General features: G+C 39.0%; 1 protein-coding gene across 4 annotated transcripts in view; it reads right to left on the bottom strand.

The window, feature by feature from the left end:
* The window catches only part of LOC117494541 (copine-9-like), a 120,528-nt gene that overhangs the window by 79,728 nt on the left and 16,279 nt on the right, over positions 1-24,521 (bottom strand). Inside the window, exons 3-7 of one of the 4 annotated variants that reach the window (XM_034145511.1) lie at positions 19,919-19,965; positions 16,186-16,289; positions 14,363-14,402; positions 14,109-14,111; positions 12,027-12,103 (exon numbers count right to left, since the gene is read on the bottom strand). In XM_034145511.1, coding sequence (XP_034001402.1) covers positions 12,027-12,103; positions 14,109-14,111; positions 14,363-14,402; positions 16,186-16,289; positions 19,919-19,965 — 271 coding nt within the window. Of the gene's footprint in view, positions 1-12,026; positions 12,104-13,792; positions 13,804-14,108; positions 14,112-14,296; positions 14,311-14,358; positions 14,403-16,185; positions 16,290-19,918; positions 19,966-24,521 lie in introns of all 4 variants that reach the window. The other 3 variants (XM_034145513.1, XM_034145512.1, XM_034145510.1) reach the window with 3 other exon arrangements.

A 24,521-nucleotide genomic window follows, 5' to 3' on the forward strand; every position in this document is an offset into this window, starting at 1 on the left:
TATCAAGCCACACTTATTGTTTTTACTTCGGCTGTGAGTGTTTGTGTGTGCTCAGGATGAGTTTCGCGCTGTCTCGCTGTATCGCCGACCCGGAAACCACACCAGTAAGCCAGATCATTGAGCAGCAAGCCTCGCAACGTCCCGACCAATCAGAGCACACTGGGCTCACAGGGAGGGGGGGCAGGAGCTCCAACAAGCCGTTTAGGACAGAGAGTGAATACCTGGTGAATACACATACTTTACAGAGATGCTGTATGAGAAACCAAAGTGAGTTTGGAAAATTGCACAGTATAAATCTATTTTAGTAGACCTCAACAATGGAATTATGATCAGTAGAAATGGCCATGACATGGGACCTTTAAGGAGCATCAGATCAGTGCATGCCCTGCATCGTCCAATCAGTGAGCGATACACAGTAAAGGGGCGGGGCGAGTGGCTGATTTCACCGAAAGATGGTCTGGTGGCTCCTCCGTTATCGCTCCTCGGTCCTCCGGCACAAATAAGCCTCATGGGACGCTCCTCAAGATGGCGCAGAAAAATCAACTTCCGGTGAGACCGTTACGAAAAATAAGTAACTTGAGATCGACCCCAAGTTCAAGCCAAGTTATCTTTGTTTGTGTAAATTACTTATAAATGAGAAATGTCTAATGGTGTTGCTTATTATTACTAACACTTCAGCAACATGTCTAAAGATAAAGGTTGAACCGTGCTGATTACATTTGACAAATATAAGAGTTAAAATAGTGTTTCAACAGCATATTAATGTTGACGCAACAAGCAGCCATCTTGGATTTTCAGTCAGAAATCCGACTTCAACTGTGTTCTAGTTGAATTTTGCCACTTGTAATTCTGACTGTGACTTCCCGTTACAGTGAAACACACCATAAATATAGCAGATGCCACTTTCTAGCATATAAATTGCCACTTTCTACCAGTGTGTTCCTAACTGTCTGTCTTTATTAGTATATGCAACAGGAAATGCCTACAGATTTCTTCTCCAGCTCAGTAACATATCTTCCTCTGTTTGGTACTTCTCACACAGTCAAAAAATATCCTATTTTCTGTGTGGCTGGCAGGTCTGTTTTCTACCAAAAGTTTGTGGTAGGAAACTATATGTGTGAGCTGGTCTTTGTCCATCAGCAAGCAAAAGCCATCCCACCCAACTGGCCCCAATTACACACCCTTCCCTGTGACACACTGCGCCGACACGTCTCGCAGCAGAACCCAGACAGGTGTAATTTCATGACACAGGCTGGTCCGCTGTTATACAGCCGGCCACCATCTCTAAGGACAGCTCATTTAGTCCACCGCCCACCTCATCAATCTACATCTGGGCGACTGGCAGCATTGTTAATAGATCGGCCCTATTTTTTCAGATTACATTCACAAATTGGTGATTTGTCTGCTTGCTTGTCAACTATAACTAGTGATGATGCAACTAGTGTGGTACATTTCAAACATTGTGTGTATAGCAGGTTATATATCCGGAGACATAACTCTATTCCAGTTTAAAAATACCTTTGGTATGTGGTCGTATATCCCGCCGAGCTCCACATATTTTTTTTTTAAAAGGGTGTATTTTGGATCATCATTTTTATACTTTTGCCGCCTTGTCTAATAGCCCCCCTGGGTTACCATGGCAACACACAGGTAAGTGGAAAGGAGTGCTTAGTTCGCCACGCAGCATGAAGCCCATTTCTAAAACTGTTGACCTATAAAAGCATACACCCACCACCGCGAGGAGGCTACCGAAGCCATATGTTTCGGATTATTTGTATGTGTGTGTGTGTGTGTGTGTGTGTGTGTGTGTGTGTGTGTGTGTGTGTGTGTGTGTGTGTGTGTGTGTGTGTGTGTGTGTGTGTGTGTGTCTTTGTGTGTGTGTCTGTGTTCAAAGACAGCAAATGCGGAAAAACAATCAATAACCCAAGTTTTTTATATACAGGGTCTGTGCTTTCTTTGCTGTTTTATGTAGGCCCTATCTGTGTGAGTGTGTCTCACAGCTTACTTCACAAGTCTTCTTAATGACTTCCCAGACCACATATACAGTAGAAGACTGTAGAAAAGTCAACACAAATCTGTATTTTTCTGTCTCTCAGGAAATGTGTTCTTCCAAGCATCCATCTTTCTAAATTCCCTTTTTAGCTCTCAATCCTCTCTTCTCCTTTGTGTACTGAGTTGTCTGTCACCCTACACGAATCCCCCCTTTCACTTTGTATCCCCCATTTTACCTCCCTCGTTTCTCCCCCTGGGCTTTGCCGTGTCTGATCTATCAGAAGCTCCAGACAGCTGTCTATTCCCTGCAGGCAGCCATCAGAGACACTGACCATATGGAAGGAATAGTGATTGCGCTCTTCTGCTTTTTTATTGTGATGTTTTCCTTTTTTATTTTTAGCCCCTTCTTCGGAAACACTTTTCTTGTTTAGTCGTTCCCTTCAGCTCCTTTTATTTCGATTCTCGCTGAATCGTTCAGGCCGTCAAGAGCCACACTGCTCAGCTTGTGGTGGAGAGGGGAAGGGGGTGGAGAGGAAAGTATTTTTGTGACAAAACCACTGACACAAGGTGTATGGAGGGATCATTAGGGAATACCATGACAGTTTTGTATCTGTAGTTCTGTTGTTTTGCTTGTTTGGGCTGTTTTTTTAAATACAAAAGGTTTGTCTTAAAGGGAATTCAGGCCACATGTTATTTTTGTCCTGGATATCTGTTTTCTATGTGTGGCAGAGAACATCTGAGATAAAAACAAAATACATTTTTGGGGGATTATGGGAAAAAGGAGTCAGTTTGATAGTACAATGCAGGTACAGGAAATGCCACGGTGTTAGGATTTATTTTTAAATCCGAAGGATAAAATTACTATGCTATAAAAGGGGTGGGAACCATCACCCCGCTCTTCTATTTTAGTAGGTTCACTTACACTGCTTCCATTGGTATCGTTTCTAGTCAAAACAGGAAGTCCTTTTCTGTAAAGTAACTCCGATACACCCCACTTATTCTTCATGGACAGCACCAAAAGGTAGCGACTACCTAGCAAACTTAATGTAACATTTAGCAGCCATTTTCTCAATCACAAGGTTTTGGTTTTTCTTCCTAAAATTGATAGAAAATATATATATTGAGTATATTGATAATATATATATATATATATATATGTATATATACAAATATATATTGAATATAAAGTGCAATGTAAACGCCATGCATTGTTATAAATGATAGCAAGTACTTCCATTTCAGGTAACATAGCTTAATGGCTACCGAACTTATTTCTGTTTGCCTGTTCGTCAGGAGGATTACTAATCAACAACCAGCCCAATTTGTATAAGACTTGTTGGAAAGTTATAGCTTGAACCAAGGAATTACCCATTTAATGTTGGAGTAAATCTTAAACTTGGGACGGATGCACAACCATTTTTTCTCTTTCATTAGCATTTCAAGTTGAGATTAGGGTTAGGGTTTGGCATGAGCTATCTTCATGCCCTTCAGCGTGGTCCTTTAGGTGTCAGCCGACTTTTTAGTAACCTAGAAGACGGATAATAGTACACTTTTTATGTTAGAATAACATGCTTGTTGGAATCTGACTCTCAGCATTCTGTAAGTACTTTTCTACAAGCATGTGTTCCTTGATAGATATATCAGGGCTGTTTTCTATACAGTCTTGGAGAATCCCCCTTCTCTGTGTTTTTAATTTTTTTTTATTTAGACTTTATTTATACAGGTGTAAAATCTCATTGAGACACAAGGTCTCATTTCCAAGAGAGACCTGTCAGTGGTAACACTACCACACAAAGTTACAGACAGACAGGACACTAAACACAGAGGCAACAATAAAATACAACACCGTAAAAAAAGTAGTCATTGAAATCCATATAAAGTATTCAGATATAGCAGGTGCAAACACCCACAGATGATTTCTCCAGCTTTTTTAAAATTAGTTTAAAATCCGTGATGGGTATCAAACTGGTCAGCTTAAGTTCCTGCTGAAGTGTGTTCCAGGTCGAGGGGGCAGAGTATGATATGGCTTTTTTTCCAAGCACCGTGCGAACTGAGGGGACGGACAGAGTGATGTAATGTTGAGATCGTAGGCTATAGCTGTACTGTTTGTGTGATATGTAAGTGGATATGTAGAGGGGCAGCAGTCCAAGCATAGCGGTGTAGATGAATTTGTACCAGTGCAGTGATCTGCGCATTGATAATGATGTCCAGTTGACTAAAGAGTACAGCGTGCAATGGTGTGTGAGGGGTTTACAGTTGGTTATGAACCTCAGAGCCCCATGGTAGACAGCGTCCAGCAGATGAAGTGAGTGAGCTGAGGCGTTCATGTACACAACATCCCCGTAGTCCAAGAGCGGCAAAAATGTGGCAGCTACAAGCCGTTTCCTCGCACTTGTGGAGAAGCAGGCCTTATTTCTAAAAAAGAATCCCAGTTTTAATTTCATTTTCCTTAAGAGATTGTCAATATGTGGTTTGTGGTTAATACCCATTGTCCCCAAATAATCACAGAATAAGTCATTATAGAAATCCTTCAGACAGAGGGCTTATTGTTTGTAACCTCTCTCTTACAGTATGTCACTTTTCTAATTTCTCTCCTCAAGGTGAAAACCAGGTAAAATGGAAAGATGATTCATCACACAGAACAGATGGCAGGTTTGATTAGTGTGACTAATTGTCCCTGAGAGTCAATTTGATTAGAAATAGTGAGGAATAAACATATAAGTATTTTTTAGGTTGCTAACATTTGTGTTTGTGTGTCTGAGAGAGTTATAATAAGATATACTAAAGGATCATTTTGGTGTGAGGTTTAATAGATATATTTGCATCTGTCTTGAATGACAATTATGACGATTATTCCAAAAGTGAATTATTCCAGTACTCTTCCCCTCTCTCTACATTCCTTTTCCAATTGTTCCCCCTAATTTGCAGTGGCATTTGGGTCGTCAGACCATAACGGGCTGAATGTTTGGTCTGTCTGAGCATGATAAGCTCTCGAAAACATGTCAATAGTTCTACTGGCAGGGGGCATCTGCAGGGCCATAAAACTGGCCCCCAGCTGCCTGGACTCACCACCGGTCCAGCTAAGGTCAGGGGCAGTGATTCATTTACTGTACTCCAATTCCAGAGGGAAACTCTACAAACTCATGCATACTTGCTATTGACAGAGTTTTAATTATACACGTATGGTTTAGAGGCAGTCTTGTCGCTGTTGGTTGAGCTAAACCTCCAAAGAAGATTAGGGAGTGCAAATTAGCTAACTGCCAAACACAGCAAATATAACTTCTGACTTTGGAGTCATGGGAGTACAACAAAATCTGAACTCAAATTACACATACTTTTTTTACCCAAGAAGTTTAACTTGGTTTTCAATTGAAGTATCAAACTTTGGTCAAGTGACAAAAGAGACAACTCACAAGGAAGCAATCCCATTTTGCTGAGGATAAATGTGGTTGAAGTTCTTGAAAAAGCTACAAGTAGACTTTAAATCGGCATACATGGCTCTAAGAATGGCGTTGTTATGTCTTTTGATGAATTGGCTAAACATGTTTTATCTAGACTGGAATATCTAAAAACTATTGGTTGTATTGCTATTACATTTTCTAGACACATTCATCGACCCCACTCTTTATATGATGATCGCCAAACTACTTCTTTATCACCACCAGCAGGTCAAAGTTTTCACTTATCTGGAATATCTCAACATCTTCAAGATAACCGCCCTGCAATTCACTGCACTACTTATAACGCACTTTTCTAGTTTTTTTTCTAGGTTTCAACTGCTTACAAAGGACTTGTTCTGTGAACGTAGTTGGCTTAGTTGTCTTTCAAATAATTTGGTTTTCAATTGAAGTTTTAAACTTTTGTTATGTGACAACAGAGACAACTGACAGGGAAGCAATCTCTCTTTGCTGCTAGATAAATGTGAAATGTGATTGGAAGTTATGCAAAAGCTAGAAGTGCACTTTATATTAGGATACATGTTTTCAGCCATGGCTCTAGGAATGGCAATGGGAGCTCTCTTGGTCAGTTGGTCCATCATTTTGGTCTAGATTGACTGGATTATCTTTCAAACTATTGGTTGGGTTGCCATTATATTTTCTACAGACATTCATGGACCCTAGATTATTACTCTGAATGACTTGATACCTGAACTTCTGAGACCAACAACAGGTCAAAATATCTCAACATTTACAAAATGACCGCCATGAGTCAATATACAGCGCAATTCATACATCGCTTTTCTAGCTTTCTTGACCACTCAAACCACTTCGCAAGTCAGCTTTCATACATTCATGCACAGCACCAACTGCCAATGACGAGAGACTGACATTCTAATGCATTCACACAATTGGGTTTGCCAAAAAAACTGGTGCCTCATTTTCTTGCTCAAGGACACTTCAACAAGTTGACTGCAGGGTCCAGGGATCAAACAAGTGACCCTTATATTGGTGGAAGATCAATATGTGAAAACAACAGCTCTTACTCCTGAGCCACAACCGCGTTAATGTTTAAACTTGTGAAATGTCTCTAAAATGTTGGAATGGAGACAGTACAGCTAAAACTAAAAGTCGATTTTTGAAAGTGATCAACAGAAAATGTATTGCAGATTATGATATAATTTAGTAAAAAAATAAGCAAACACGCCAAAAACCTACCAAACTAAATTGTGTGTACTTCTGCTTTTCTCGTTTGATTTAGTTGTAGACTGGGTTTTTGTTGGAAATACAAAATCGACATTTTAAAGATTTGATTCTGGGAAAATTGATGCATATTTTTCTGACATTTTATAAATCATAAAAGATAAACAAATATCTAACTTGTTGCAGCCCTAGGAGAGCAGAAGGCATTTCCTACTCTATTTAGCGCTTACTGTAGCGTACTTGTTTGGTTACCTTGACAGCTTCAGCTCTCTTCAGAAGTGTCACAGGTGGTGGTGACCTTCTGAAGGCGTACATCTCAACACCACCCGGAACACTTCAGAGGAAGGCAGAGCTACAGCTGATACTGCCAACTTAAATGTAAAAGAACGCTAGCCTCTGAACAACTCACAAATGAAACCTTGCTCTTTGTCTTAATTCATGAAATATGTGCAAAGCAAATAACCAGTTTTTGCCCAGAGAATTAAATCTTCAATCTTTTACAAATCAGTGAATATGCCCAATACAAAGCAGGAGGAAGCAGTGTGTAATTGAGGTTATAAGTATTGAAACAGATCAGGATACTGTAAATGATCATTTAGAAATTCACTTAAAGAATTTTTTTTAGACATTCTTCCTCCTTACAACAGGAGGGGGTCAGGACAAATTCACTGTAGATACGTTTCTATTTAATGCATGGAGCTTTAAAAGAAAAATAAAATAAAATAACAAACCAATTACTGCAGCTTTTACTCATACAGGCGTTTATACAACTCCTGATGCTCATGCAGGGTATTTTGACTGAAAATGTTCCTATTGCATAATGTTAGAGAGGACAAATTATATTCCTTTTGAGGGAAATATACGTTTTTTTTGCCTCTCATACTGCTTGTGCTGCAGCACCTCTTTTCACCCTCTGTCTGAAACCAGAGCCCAGTCCAACACAGTTTCACTCCCTGATAGTCCAATAGCGACGCTTGGTCAGGGTCCTTTGGCGTGCAGTTGTGACGCACCGAGTCTCTTTCAGCTTCATAAACGGACGCAAAGAGCTTTCAACTGATTGCAATGTATTCCCATCGGCGACAGTATTTGACGTTCAGGGAGGCACCGCATCGGTCCATGTCGGCGGCAGTTAAAGGCAATGTGAGCGTCCATTCCCATTGGATAACGGATCATTTTACACCCGGAAGTAAGTATTCTCCTTACTGTCGATTGATTTTACAGTGATATCTGCACTACTCATCAACTCAAAAACCCCAGATTATCCTTGATAATTACACAACATTGATTGGTTTAAATTGTGTTCAATGCTTTTTGAAATGGAATGAAACCCATCGACGGCACACTATCCAAAACTGGACTCGAACGTGTTTCGTCCCCCCCCCAGAACTACACATGCTGGCTATATGTGTGTTTCGCAACATGTTCTATGGCGCGTCTCTACTGGGAATTGTAGTCTTAAAAGACGTTTTCGTATTTCCCATAATTAGAAGTTGCCAGTATTAAACTGTATACATCCCTGGAGGTTTAGGGGATGGGATACACATTGGTGTCTATATACAAGTTATTGGAATATGATATATTAGATAAATAATTTGTAAATTGCAGCCAGATTAATGTTGTGGATAAAAGTTCAGGTGTTTAATAGTCTTCTGGCCTGTGGGATGAAACTGTCCCTGAGTCTGGTGGTGTTAGTCCGGATGCTGTGGTACCGCCTGCCAGACGGCAGCAGACAGATCAGTTTGTGGCTGGGGTGATGGGGGTCTTTTGTAATCCTGAGGGCTTTCTTTAAGGTTAACCTGGTATTTTTACTCCACTACATTTATTTTAGTTACTTTACAGATTTGGATTAATGATGTGAAATATAAACAACCCTTAAATCAGACTTTAGTTACATCTGAGTAAAATGTAGTGAAGGTGATTGTCAAGTGCCAACAATCAGGCGAGATATTTGATAGTTCGTGCTTGAGAAGACAACAAATGTATCTGCAGATCCCTATAAAACATTCATTACTCGTTATTCTCTAATCGTTCATTAAAAACTGTATATAATGGCTATTTTGCACATCCCTTTCAAGATTTCAAGATTTTCAAAGGTTTATTGAAATATCATATACACAACTTTGGTGTAGTTATGCAATGATGACAAACTTGGGTCATAGGGTCCTCAACAAGAGATCTATCAATATGTGTGTACCTCCACCATTAAACTGTCATATTCTGCACATTTCTTATTCTATCTACATACATCTTATAAGAGTATAATAAATATGTATAATATCAGTTAAAATAAGTGCTGTCAAGTCCCAAAACAAACCATGCAATATATTAGACTTTAAGTACTTTGTCGGGCTTACTATTTATCAGATACCCCCAAAGCTTTTTGCTTACATGTATTTAAAAGAAAACCTTAACCTAAAGTATTATTTAATGTTTTAATAAAGCCTAATTAGTTTGTCTGTTTTGCACATCCTCCTATTAATATCTTTGTACATCTGGCACTAAATTGTTTTATTGTAGAGATCATTTACAGTATCTTCTGGATATTTTATATTCTATATTTCTATCATTGACCTTTTACTTTCCCCCTATTTTGTATGTACTCTTAATATTTAAATGTTTTCATCAAATATAACACATTCAACAAAACATGCAGCAGACCTTAGGCAAGGCAAGGCAAGGCAAGGCAAGACAAGGCAAAGCAAGGCAAGGCAAGGCAAGGCAAGGCTATTTATATAGCGCCTTTCAACACATGGCAAGTGCTTTACAAAAATGAAAGACATTAAGAAAACGGTATTTAAAAACAGTAATTAAAAAGCAACACAATCTACCTGCATTTCAATTACTCTAAACGTGTAATAACGTGCTTTAACCAGTAGGTGGTTTGGGTTAAAAAGCTGTCAAGTTTACAGTGTTAACACAATAAATTATACGGTTTCCGGTTTAGTTTACGACGGATATATTTTGTTGTCCACAGACGACCACACATATATTGTTTTGATATTTGTAACACAAAAGCGATGGGGAAAACCCATAGCAACACAGAAAAGATGGTCTTAACATGACCCAGCAGTCTAGTAGTTAATAAAACATAATAATATCAAACAAAATATTACTATTAACTTTATTGTGAAATTAAAACAGAACGGTAAAAGAATAGTTTACGGTCTATTCTGAGGCCCAATCTCTGTAGATGAATAAAGAACTAAACCAGATATGTAATATTTAATGCAGCCGAACCATTTATTACAATGCATTTATGTGATGACTTTCAAAGAGTAAAGCAAGCACTAGCTGAATAAAGTATGATTTTATCTTTTACGAAACGTTTTTTTTTATATGGAATATAGTCAGAGGTCAACCAATCACAGAGCTTGAGGACTAATCACGGGGTTTGTCGAGCAAAGCGCATGGTGTAGTCGCAAACGATAGCTGAGGATTATGGGTAGTGTAGCGTCTTCGGCCATCCTAAACTCCGATACAACTATTTGTTTCTCAGAGTCGAAGGGGAAAAACACAAAACCATTGTACACAATTTAAACCAATCAATGTTGTGTAATTAATAAGGATAAACTGGTGTTTTTGAGTTGATGAGTAGTGCAGATATCACTGTAAAATCAATCGACAGTAAGGAGAATACTTACTTCCAGGTGTAAAATCCTCCGTTATCCAATGGGAATGGACACTCACATTGCCTTTAACTGCCGCCGACATGGACCGATGTGGTGCTTCCCTGAGCGTCAAATACTGCCGCAGAGGGGAATACATTGCAATCAGTTGAAAGCTCTTTGCGTCCGTTTATGAAGCTGAAGGAGACTCGGTGAGTCACAACTGCACGCCAAAGGACCCTGACCAAGCGTCGCTATTGGACTATCAGGGAGTGAGACTGTGTTGCCCAGTCTGCTCTGATTGGTTAGCTGTCCGACTGCTGTGATTGGTCAACCGCTTCGAGATATCGCGCCACTTATCCTATCATGTACAATGAGTTGGAGCGCTAGGCAATAGAAACGCAAGTGCTACATAGTGATGTCACAAGAGAAGGAAGAAGCACAATGGAGGCTTTTCAGGCAGGGAGTGTGTGGGAGAGAAACTCCCTCTGAAAGAAATTTTGGAATTGTAGCCTTTGCAGACCATTTACATGCTTTAAAAATCTGTATGACACAATTCAGGAAAGGGATGATAGGGTCTCTTTAAAGATCATTGATTTATAACACCCCCATATTAAAGTGCACCTATCATGCTATTTGTAGGCAATAGCATAGGTCTCAGATATATACAAATATATAAAAAACATGTCTATGAAGTGTTTTGCTCAAAATACCAAACAAATCACCCATTATAGCCATGCCTCATATCCCTCTATTTCACTTTCTGTTTCAAAAGTGCAGATTTTGGGTATAAAGCTTTAAAAAATTAAAATTGATAAAAAATTAAAAAGGAGGGGGCTGAGCTCATGCGGGACCCGGCAGCTACTGTCTAAACTAAATACTGCCGTGATGAAACGCCATATCATGGATTATCAAGGATTATTTCTGAAACAGTATGGAGCTCAAAGGCTTTCTCTCTTGCCGGTTATACCACAAGGTGAGTTCTTTTTTATTTCCTGCTTCTTCACACACATGCTCTCCAGTACAGGTTAGCTCTGAGTGTTAGCGATGCTAATGTAAACACCGACCATATTACGTCCAAAACAGTCTGGCATTGTTTCTGATAGCAACTTTCTGATAGGGCAGTGGGTCCACATTTCCGATATTACCTCATATCGGCCGCAAATCTGGATCAGCTCCGTTGTACCCCCGTTTTTAGAGATTTGGGTACGGAGGAAAAGAGAAAGGGTTTTATTTTCTGACGCTGCGTGAGTTCCCTGACACGCCGGGGACACATATTTATGTATAAAAGACATCAAAAAGTGCATTTTGCATGATAGGCCCCCTTTAAAAAGCATAAAGTATTCTTTATGTGTCTCTCACTATCCAAAGTAATCTTTCACAACAGAACATTGTGACACTTTTGTTGCGCCTCTCATTCGCTTTTGTACCAAAATAAATAAATGAAAAAACCTAATTTATTCAGCCCAATGTGCAATGATGCAACAGGCTGATCTGCCCTGTCACACTCTGATCTGACAATATAATGGATGAGTCTATTTAAACTTGGTGAGTCTACTGTATGCCTTTAGTCTATGGTCTATGCACATTGCATTAGTGACATGACTCATATATAGTGCTGTTATCCAACACAGCCATCAATAAATACGGGACCAAATACGGAGGGGGGCTCATTTCAGTTTCATTTGGCTGCTGCCATTTCACGAATATGATTCAACAACCAGAATAAGAAATAGGCCAGACATTTCACATTGATACAAAAGGTAGGTAGAATGTTAGGGGGACTTACGAGAGAGTTCTCTCTAGCCGCCCTCCTGTGGAACCGATGATTTCTCCAAGGGTACAGAACGTCTGGCCCAGAAAATCCTTATGGAGGAAAAAGACAGAAGGGAGAGTTAATTGCATGACAGGGGCAGGAATCAGATATATAGGCCGGCCAATAGAGAAGCACCGTGAATATGATCTGTTGATGAGAGCAGTTTAAGGCCTTTATGACCTTTAAGGTATACCTGCCTAATACTTTTTTAATGTAAGTGATTGGGGATAATTCCCAGTCATTCATTGACTAAATATACCTGTTTGATTTTTTTTAGGCTAATATGATGTTTGAGCAGACTTTAGGCCATTTCAGACACAACAGCACTACTGCGCTTTGAAACCTATCATTTCTGATGGCTTGCAGTATGTCACTACAGATTTTTTGCTGCGTTGAGCCAAGGTTGGGCGCAAGGCTGTATGTTGTCACAATTGACAATGGAACAATGGAAACAAGGCAACCAGCATGGCACAGAAGGCAAAATGGAGGGAAAACTTTTAAGTCTGAGACTGTGGGCTTTCCTTTGCAAACCTCAAGCCTATATGATCAGCATAGATTAAGTCCTACTATACGTTTCCTCAAATGCACTTTGTTTGGTCTTTTCTGCGCAACTTTCCAGAACTATTTATATTGCATATTTTCCTCACTTACAGATGTTTTAGTACTGAATTAATTAATTAATTAATTAATTCAATTCATTTTAGAGCCTTAGTGTTTCCATGCTGATTCATGGAAGGGGATAGTAATACACAGAGGTAATTCAGCACAAAAAAACAGCATTACTCTGAGAAATGCCTAATTAATTAGTTTGAATCCGACTTCATCCAAAGTCATATTAGCTTTAGAATATGTTACACTTACTGTATATTAAAATCACTTTTTGGATGGATTTCTTGATGCTCACTTCTGACAGGAGGAACTATCACAGCAAAATAAAACTTTTTTCCAATTTGCACATGGTTGCCTGGCTATTTTACAGAAATCTAGACAAAATGTGAACCTTAGCTTTAATAATGCCCTGCTTAAAGCAGCCATGGAGCAATGGAGTCCCAAGACAGCAGTTTACTAGGTTATTTTTATGAGAAATTATTTTTTAACATATACATTTTAAAGTAAGCACAGGGGAGACAGCCCATTCAAACACACTAACATTAACCTTATTAGTTCATGTATTTCTGAATCATAGATGCTTTCATTTACAGGGTATTCCTATGGAGGCTCAACAGCGGTTATGAAATCCCATAAATAGTAATAGGATATTTCAAAGTTATTAAAGTTCAATTAAAGTCTAATCTCATTTTATTGAAGTGTCACTTAAAATGAAGGGTTTAATTCCACCTCTTATGCAAGCATGCATTAACCCAACTAGGTCATGCCCAGGAAGTCCTAGTGGGGTTTATTATTCAGGTGCTTGTTGACTTTTTAAAAGTAAAAGACTGGGTAAGGCACGGTAGAAAATAAAGCGTTTTCCTCTACAATCAGCATTTTCATTGAACAACAGATTTTGAAGTTAACAACCAGCCTGCACACTACAGAGAGAAAAAAACATATGGAAACATAAAAAGGCAAAGATGACACAACACAATAAAAACTCCTGCACAGCAACAAGGGCAGAGCACTATGTGTTGATGTTTGTCGCGTGTAGGCGAGTGAGTGTAGGTGCGAGTCCCACAAACACTGTTTGTAGCTCATGTAAAAGTCCCAGAGTGCAAAATCTTATGCATTATACTGTGTCAAACAACAACATCTGCTATCACTTTGATGTTGGGTTCTGAAAGATGCTTTACCTCAGCGATGATATGAAATGCAGACAGACAAAATGAAGAACAAGACTACGTGGGAGGTTTTCCAGGTGAGAGCTGTTGGTGTTTGTCCTTGATGGAATGAGATGAAAGAATGGGTACAAAGTACAATAAAATCAAAGTGAATATAAACACAGAAAAATAACGAGTCTTAACAGGGGACAGTGACATATATTGGAGAAAAAAAACATGAAATTAATGGACGTTCTTAAAATGCAATGAGGATAAAACAATCTAGATATGCACCACTTACCTTCTGCTCTCCCACGAGTCGATATGTTAAGAGGAAGAAAAAAACCTTTGTCACAAGACAGATTTAGGGTACACTTAATACTTAACATGTATTAATGCTATGTCATCATAAGAGGCCGACAGCATTCACTGTAAATTAGCTTTACTTTTAACTTAGCTTAACTGTGTGAGTAACGCTGAATGCAATGCCAAAAGTTCAAGGGCTGATGGAAGTGCTCAGCGTTGACTCATTTAATTTGGGTTTGACATACTTACGTGTTTGGAAATGTTACAGCTTCTGGAGTCCACATTGTACCTTTGAGGAACAAATACGAGAAGAGATTGGAAAAAATGTGGTCAATTAAAGGGATTTAGTGCAACTACCTGTACTGGTACACTGTAAAAAATGTAGCTGTTCAAAACAGGTTAGGGAGAAGAACTTCCTTGAAAAAAAGCATTTTCTGTCTTCCATTATAGGCAAGGCAAGGCAATGCAAGTTTATTTATATAGCACCTTTCAACACAAGGCAATTCAAAGTGCTTTACAAAAATGAAAGACATTAAGAGCATTAAGAAACATATTATAAAATGACATTTAAAAACACTCATTGAAAAGCAAAGATAAAAAGCAAAGATAATAAAAGTTACAGTGCAGTTTAAGATATGAATATATCAGTTAAAAGCAGTGGCAAAAAGAAAAGTCTTCAGCCTGGATTTAAAAGTAGTAAGAGTTGCAGCGGACCAGCAGGTTTCTGGGAGTTTGTTCCAGATATTTGGAGCATAATAACTGAACGCTGCGTGTATATAATACACACACAAATTAGCATAATCAATTTGCAAATAAACTAAATGAATGAACATTGAACACAATGAAATGCATGATTTTATTTTATTTTTAAAACTTTCCATTGTATCACAATACAATTACTAACGTGAATCATTTTTGCCACGATAACTTTGTAGTTTAAATGTATATCAAGATCGCCCTATTCAGCACTGTACCACAAAAGGCTAAGCTAGCTAGCTTGTCTGTTTGTTAAGATACTCTTACTTTTATTTCTACACAAACAGAAAAGACAGGCAGGTTTGAAGTTTGTTGGAGGTTAAGTTTGCCAAAACTGTGTTGACCAACGGCAAGTTACGTAACAAGAATTTAGCCTAAAAGACATAGTTTAAAACATTTGCAAGACACATGTTAGCTAGATTATATGCTATCTACATGCTAAGCTAATGGACTCCCAGTTCTAGCTTAATTATTACACCAAGACAAAAGAGTTGTATAATTCTTGCAGAAAAAGCAGGCAACAATGTTTTGACCTATTGAGGAATATGCTTAACATATTCCAAGTTACTTGTCTAGCACAGTTTATCATTTAGCACAACTTTTTCCCATATTTATTTTTTTGAAATCTGACTGACCTAAAAGAGCCAAAAATAAAGAATATCTGAGAGTGTTGCTATTTTCAAATGCTATTGTTGTATCTGGGTTGTTTCGCAGGGCTTATTTGGAGATTGAAAATAGGGAATACTTTTCAAAGCATAAGGAATGCTCAGAGGTATGAATTATGAACAACACCAACACAATAGAATCATCACAAACAATGTTCCTGTTCCAGTTTTATGTTCAAACTGTATATCAGCTCCAGCCCTACAGACACAGCTGAGACATAAAATCACTTTCCTGTGCCTTGGTTGAAGCCATAGAGGCATCTAAGTGATCTTTCACTGTTATCGATTAAGGATAACAGGTAGGTGAACTGAACAGAATAGCCAAGTGTGTATATAGACATTAATTTAATCAGCGAGGCTATCAAGCAACCTTCGCAAGAAACTTTTTTTTTTTTTTAAATCTCCTTCCCTGATTGGACCCCCAAGATTTAATCTTAGCCCCATTAGCCTGTTCATTTATCCCAATCGGGCAAAATGAGCTTTTCATTAGACTGAAGACCTGCAGAGAGAGAATGTATTCCAATGTGATCAAAGGCATTGCTATTTTTGGTTTGTTGCTGTGAACCCATACTGAAGTAGAACCCAAGTTTAGAAAGAAATGAATTCAGATTTATTCAGAAAAAGTGAATAAAATGCTGTCAGGTTACTTACACATCAAACCTTAGATTTTGTTTCTCTTCAAAAAAGAAATCCAGGACAAACTTCCTGACGAAATCTGGATTCCGAGTGTTATCGATTACCTCTGTCCTGCCAAACTAGAAAAAATAGAAAGAAAGTGATAATTGGTGTTAATGGCAGCAGTCTCGACTCAACCAATGTTATCAAGTCCACATCAAGTGAAACCCACCAGGGAAAGAAGTGAATACAAATTCATGAGATTCAACAGCAACCCACATTACCATTGTAATATTTCACACAGGATTGGAATCCAAAAATACGAATCTCTTTGGGAAACACTGTATCACACTGAGATTCATTGTACTATGTGCTAAATTGTGTGTCCCTGGAGAAATCAGACAGCTAAATTCGAGCTACATTTGACCAAGGTCCAGCCTCCCTCCTGGGCCAGGCCGTCTCTCCATCTCCCTTACAATCACACAGGTAATCCCCCCGGTGGACGCCAGACTCGCCTACCCTCCCCGGCCCGACAGACCCATGTAATGAGCTATTGATCTCTGCACTGCCTCACCGCAGCCTCAATAACTCGATTTAGTGCTCAGCGCACATAATCCATGCTATCAACTGCGTCCCCAGCATACCCATTACCAAGGTCATGCAGGGGAGTTTAGTGGACCACAGACCCTACCTAACGCATCGACCCGAAAGGAAACTCCCCTGATAGTTCCTTGTTGTGTTTCTATTTTTGGGTTGAAGGCCTTTGGTTTATAATCTCACACAGGGGTGATTGGTTAATAGGAGCATGGGGCATGCATCAAGGTTAGGGAATTGGCAGGGAAGTTAGTTTTTGCTGTCCTAGATTAGTCTGTTTAGTTGGAAATACAATATCGTAGTGCAGTGATGACGTATTTTTGTAGGCTGACACAGAAGTTAGCATTGAATTCGGTATATTGCAGAAAATGAGCTAAACACACATTTATTACGTGCATGTTTTGTTCAGCAGGATAATCGCCACATATTAACAGCACTTTTTCATTTTTAAAATGTAAAATCAATCACCAGAAGTAGCGTCAGGCTTTGAACAAACTACATCACGGTGGCATGGCTGCTCACATTGCTTAGCTAATGGCCGACTCAGATTGATGACGTTTAGTAGTCTCATTTAGTCACTTGTTAGCAACTGCTGTTTTTACGACACATAAAACCATCTTACATTCTCCAGGTGGGTCGTTTCTGATGGATTGTGTGTTGGAGAACAAAACATAGAAATTATCTTCAGCCTGTGTTAACCTTATTTCAGGCTCCTGGCCACAAACACGTTCGAAAAACCATTGCCTTTAATACAAGGGAACCGAAAAGTGGTAACATTTACACACAACATCTATTGCACGTCTGTCCGTCCTGGGAGAGGGATCCCTCCTCTGTGGCTCTCCCTGAGGTTTCTTCAATTTTCCCCCATTAACTGTGGGGTTTCTATGGAAGTTTTTCCTTGTCCGATGTGAGTGTCAAAGGACAGAGGGTGTCATGTTCATATTGTGTAAAAACTGTAAAGTCCAGTCCACATTGATTCAAATGTAAAATGTGTGATATTGGGCTATAAATAAACTTTGATTGATTAAAAATACTACCTCATTTTGAGGTTTTGGGACTCATTCCTCATTGTTGGTTTTAATTAGGCTATGTGTAAGGAATAACAAATGGTTCTGACACTAATATAATGTAGGGTATTCATTTCACCTAGCTGTATCCTACACGTTTGAGTTGCTTAGTAAACAGAGAAGAAACATTCAGTTGCATAATAACAACAGCAGTGCACAAAAGGAAGATTTGGGTTAAACGTTGTTCCCATGTTTGTTCATGCACAGTTGTTTTGCAGTGACTTGTCAAAGATTTGCATACATTGTGTTTGGGGAAAATTAAGTGGGCTTTATGCTAAGCTTGGCACTTTGTTTGTTTTCTGCATCATGACCTTGGTATAGAAGACTCAACTCAAAAACCTAACCTGCATTAAGTTGAATTCAAGCTCAGAAAATATCAAAAGGTGTGTGACATTAAGACAGTATATAGACATCCACTTTTTAATATGTAGCCCCACCGAATTGGAAACAACAAAACTCTTCAAGAACATTGTTGGTTTCATGGCATAAAGTTAATTGAGAAAATGTGTTTTCAGGGCCTTTAAGCAAATAAGATCAACTTGAAATAATCTGACCAGGTCACAACAAAGTATCACAGCTAAATATCATTCATGAGCAATAGCAAAAAATGTTTAATGTAGCATTGACTTCTGTCTCAGAAGATATTCAATTTTTTGGAGCCCTTTATACTCCGACAGAGGAGGTTAAAATGAGATGAATTTGGCATTCATGCTAATAAGCTATATAGCTTCCCAAATGTTGTTCTGTAATTGTATCTGTCAAAGTTGCCAGAGTTAAGCTTATTTAATCGCACCAATCCCAATGAAATAAATACATTTAACAACATAGTTTCTAAGATAGTGTGACCAGGCCTTTACTCTAGTTTTGCAGCATGTAATCACACAGACAGTGATGTGTGTAGTACTCCATGGGCCCGGAATTGTGGGAGCCTGTAAGTGAAGATCAAATCCATTGGCTCAGATGAATGGAACTTCTTGTGATAAAACGATTTAGTGCACAGCCTCACGCAGCAGTAACAGCAAACGGCAACAATGGAAACCCAACAAAGAAACCTTGAAAAGAGAATGGTTTGAATGGTTCGCTACATCATGTTACCTTACCTTCAGGATAATAGCTATTTGATCAAACAAATGCTATGGGCATAGGTGTTTTCGCTAGTTAATTCGGAATTCAAATGATTTTTCATTCAAAGGATACATTTCATCCACATATTATATATTGAGTATTGCCATAATGCAAAACAATATGTCAAAAAACAAGGATTTGTTAGGTTTCCATTTAAGCATAATTACAGGCTCCCGGTGTGCCTGATAGCGAGATGTTTACTCAGCTGATTGCAGTTCAGTTCATGCAGTGTTTTTGATTAAGCCCTGCCGCATTGAATAAAATAGGTGTGAGGTATCTTGAAGTGAGGGGATCAGCCGTGGCAAAGCCGCCACTGACACATCAATGTTGACTTTGAATTTGCAAATGGGTAAATACACCAACTAAAGATAGAATGTCATAGCCAAATAATAAGAGGGGAAATAGGGACAAGAGATGACAAGCAAACGTGGGGCTAAGAGATGCAAATATGTCTGTGTGTCAAGGAGACGGGAAGAAAAAGGAAAAAAAGGGAGATATGAATGGAAAGTCCCATAAGTCCACGCCTTAAAAAAGAGTGACAGAGGGCGAGGAAGAAGGAAGTCTCGAGGAGCAGAGGGCGCATATTTGATGAGACCGAAAAGGAATCTCCCTTCTACTTCCCCCAGACCTGAGTCACGAAACCTTAATAATGAGATCCGTTTCATTTATTTATTCCTTAACCTATTAATTCATCAGTTCGGGTCAGGTATATGAAGCTTTTTTCCTGAGTCCATTTCAGACATTGGTTACACTTCTCTGGGCAAGTGGAGAGGTTGAGACTTTCCATTTTCTTCAACCATGTTCCCTGAGTTAGCAGTGAGTTGCCTCTGGAATTCAACTTAATAACCTCCTCATCTCAGCCATGACTGAAACTCACTAGCATCAGGGAAAACTTTTGAAATTAATAATACCCAAAAGAGAAACCGGCAGACAGGCAGACACAGAAATGCGACATTTTAGAGAAAAAGGTTTGCTTAACTCACCTCCCTCCATTCTTTGGTTCCAACAGCCTGCAAATACAACACGACCACTGGAAGAGAAGAAGAAAAAGCCCAAAGGGAACAGATGAAAAAATAAAAATATTATTAATTATTTGTTCATGTTGGCACCTGGGGCACCTGGCAGTCATTGCAACGCTAACTAAGAGATAAAGGACACCCATTCTCTTTAGATCTGACAGCTAAAAGCTAAATCAATAACTCCTTAATAGAAAGAATTATTATAATGAAAAACAGGAATTACGGCATCTTTAATCTATAGTCAAGACAGTTACCTTATATACAGCAAAACAGAGCAAAGTTACAATGAAAAGACATTGACAGAATATAATTTATAAAACATAATATGTTTGTTTTTTTGAGGGCTCATTCTCACTTTTCTGCCTGGAATGCCTGCAAAAGAAATGCAGGAGTAATCAATCTCTGCATTCCCTGCCTTGCAGATGCTGTCAACGCCTTCAGCTAAGCTTCTCCCTGGCTATCAATATTTTAAATTAAAAAAGGGCAGAATAAATATGTATTAGGCATTATTTATAGGAACTAATGTTTGGTGTCATTGCTGACTTTCCCTCTAAAGAAGAATGCAAAAGTTGCAGCAAGTGCCCCAAAACGACATGTTTACTTTCAAATGACAAAGACCCATAGCAGCCATAGTCATTATGACTCCTGTCTGTTTGGACAGGTGATGTTATTATAGACAAATGGCAAGCTTTAACACATCATTAAACAGATGACATTGTTTTTTTGGTCGTTCCCAAGGGCAGTTACAAAGAGTGTATTTTTTTGTTTCATTGACGGATATATTATTTGGCCACGCTAGCAGCATGGCTCCACAAATGGCATTGTTGGTCTAGAAAACCAACCACCACTTTCTCTCGGGACTGAAATATCTTAACTGCAGAATTACTTTTACAATAGATGGCATTCATAAAAGCCTCAACGGTACTTTGGGTTTAATGTTACTTTGAGTGTTAACATAAAACAATATATATGATATATAGCTAAATAAACCTAAAGATTGTTCACGTAATAACTATGTACAGTAGATGCATTCATGAAACACACCAAGGACTGTGTATAACAATACGTATACCTTTTCCGGAAGAATATGACCTGAGCAATTTCTACTGCCAGCAAAGCATTTTATTTCAGTCTGACCTTTAAATTGACTATTATGAAAGTGGTAATTTTATCATGAATACTGGATATGGAAAACATTGTGTTCAGCTTTATCTATCAAGCGGTTTTCTTTAACAGTACAGCCTCCCATAGTTGCTAGCATGGCTAAAGATTCTTATTGAGTAAAAGCTTAAGTAAAAATATGGGTCCCCAGCCTATGGTCCCCAGACTAGCCATTATGTGTTCTTTACTGTTTACAGTCTTACTTTGGTTTGTTCAACAAACTTACATTTGTCTTTTGAGGGGGGCATTTTGCTTTGTGTACAACTGCATAAACATGCAATAAGGCATAGACAGCGCAATTATATCCCAGAAAATTAATCATGTTGTATTTAAATTATTTTATAATGTAGAAACAAACAACCCACACTTAAGGCTCTTTGGGATGTATTAATAACAGGCCGAGTGTTGCTGTTTGTGTCTACAGGGGCAAAATGAGCCACTCTGTGTCTCTGCAAAGTTTGGACATTACTGCTAATGAACTTCAGACTGTCTGAACCGGCAGACAATTAAAACCACATTTTCTTCCTAATGAGCAATTAACAGAGGGAAGATAACAGAGGAAGGGCAGCAAGCAGCAAACCTTTTGGGCATTGCGCCTTTAGAAGAAAACAATCTTTTCATTGTCAGTTTGTTAAGCATACGGGAGGCATACAGTATTGTTTAAAAAGGAATTACAAGTTAATCGGTTTGGGAATAACATGTAAGCCTTCAATTAGATTAAAGAACAGAAAACGATAAGGGCAAACACTCTCCAGGGATTGTTTGTTTAAAAGCTATACCCCGATCCTTTCTGGCCCAGAAACAAAAATAATGCAGATATGTCTGTTTATCAGACATCATGGTCCCAGGACCTTGATTTTTCCCCAAGGTTGCACTGTAACAAAGCCACAGCCCGACAGTAGACTCAGACTAATCCGCGTCGATGCTATACCGGGTCGGTCGAGTCCTAAGAACCTGACTGATTGCCTGCTTTATGGAAAGTGACTCCGAAAGGAAAGAGCCCATCTGGTCAGCCGCAGAGCGACCAAATAACAAGGCGATTCGGTGTCTCTCCAATTCCTACTCCAACTCCAACTCTGCACAATAGTCCGCCTGCAGACCCAGGTGACGTGAATAAATCGTAATCAGCACAGATCGTACCAAGTTATCACATGGGTCCACAGCTTAACACTAGATAGTACAGACAGTTTCAAGTGGCACAGAAAAAGAACGGATCCCCTGCTAAATTGGCCGTGCATGAGTTTCTTTGGCAACTTGGGACATTTTTTTCTTAAATGGGCAAAACTTCATATTTTACCTTGAGGAAAGCAGTCTTTAATGGAGACAAAGTATTATATGCTACTTCCCTTCCCTGCCTCCCTCAGCTCTTTCTCCCTTTTTATCTGACACTTCTGTGTGTGGGCATTGTCACTGTAATGAGCAACATTATATCCTTTAAAGAACTTCCTATCATAACAAAAATAATCTGCACTGGGAAATGTTGCATCTAAAGCATATTATAATAGAACATGGTGAAAGTAGGAGGAATAGAACCAGCATCTTGATAAACACATACATAAAATGGTTTGGAACAACCTGAAAACAGGGAAACATTTTCTTATGTTTATCAGTCAGGGTCTTATGAGGACAATTCGAGAACTTCCTCAGTACACATGACAATCTCTGGAATTAGGGCCACTTGGACCAAGGTGACAACAATTGTCCCTTAAGGCCTGGACACACCAAGCTGACACCAAAGAACTGACACAGACGGACCCCCGACTGTTGTGTCGCCTCGCGTCTCTGCGTCTTGGCCATGTGTCGCACTGGAACACACCGCAAAGACTTCAGCCGACGGCCAAGAAGCACGTACGAACTGCGCATGCGTGAGTGGCAATAGGCATTGTCAAGACAAGAAATGGATAGTGTAAATTGATGAAAAAGTGAATCCCATTCTTTGAATTTGACTCAAATTAAAGCAGGAAAACTATCAAGAAAGGAATCTCAAAATGGGAAGTGCAGTCCTTATTCTTAATAGGTAAATATCTAACATTTCAGCATTTAAAAGAATAAAAAAAACACCAGCTACTTGATCTGTACAGTCGGTTGATGAGTTGTGAACTTCTTATCCCAAATGTTTCAAACAATTTTCCATCACAGAATAATCTGTAATTGATTTCAAGGTAACAATTTATTTCATTTTGTAGCCTGTAATAGCAACAGGGACAAATCCACTTTGTGAAGTGAGTCCTCAATGTAATTTTCTGCAAGAAGCTATATTAAATAGAATGTTCATCCACTAATGACACTTTTGAGATCCTGGCTGCTGTTAAATATATATTTGAACCATGTCAAAGGATTTTAGTCATTTGACATTTGGAAAGGTATCAGAGAAACAAGCTGAGCAAATGTTGGCCTTTATCCTAAGGTAAAACTGATATTTAAAAATCCTCAGATCTGTTTGTTTTGGACAAGGAGCTTATGTAGATAATCTGGCACCTGGTGAAAACCTCAAGACTGTCAGGATTATCAAATGATCAGAGATACAAGCTGAGCAAACGTTAGCAGTTAGCTCCCAACCCCCTTCCACAAAACTGCATCAGAGAAATATTTCTTTTTACCATGAAACTGCTTTATTCATAGTTTTTACCCTTTAGTTTTGATTGAGAGCCCACTAGAGGTAACATAAAAATGTCTATATTGTACATTTTATGAGCAAAAACTTTCTCTCTCAGCATGCATGCCAACATTGACACAGGGTCATTATAAATTGGGAGTGGAGAAAATCCATGACTTACTGCTAAGAATAATGTGTTATGTGCAGAGTTGGGTGAGTTGGTGAGTTGGTGAGTTGGGAGTAATATTATTATATATTATATTTTATCGGTTACTTTTGTTGGTAACGGAGTAGTGTAACGCGTTACTTTTATAATTCAGTAATCACACTACAGTTACTAACATTGCCCCGACACGCGTTACTTCGTTACTTTTATAAAATCAGTCATAATCACACTGACAGACAAGAGGGGTTTCCGCCGCAGGTTTATATGTACGTAATCTGCGCGACTTGCGCGTCCACATCTCCACGTGCAGTGCTGCATAAACATGGCTGAGTCAGCGATAACTTTCGAGGGGTGGAGGTATGCCCATTATTTTGAGTTCGTCCGAAGAATAGACAGGAATGTGACGGTGAGGTGCAAACTGTGTCCAGGCCAGAAGCTGTTATACACTGCTGTAAACACCACGTCCACCTCAACAAACACCTGCAAAGAACACATGCTAAGGTGAAGCTAATAGCTAAGGACCCCCGAACCCAGAGTGAGGATGTTGTGAGTGCGCCGCCGCCGACTCCGAAGCAGCACAAATTAGAATTTGGAGGACCGGTAACCAAAGCAGAGATGGACAGGCTTGTAGCATCCTTCATAGT

This window comes from Trematomus bernacchii, unplaced genomic scaffold (genome assembly GCF_902827165.1).
Source record: "Trematomus bernacchii unplaced genomic scaffold, fTreBer1.1, whole genome shotgun sequence".
NCBI lineage: Eukaryota > Metazoa > Chordata > Actinopteri > Perciformes > Nototheniidae > Trematomus > Trematomus bernacchii.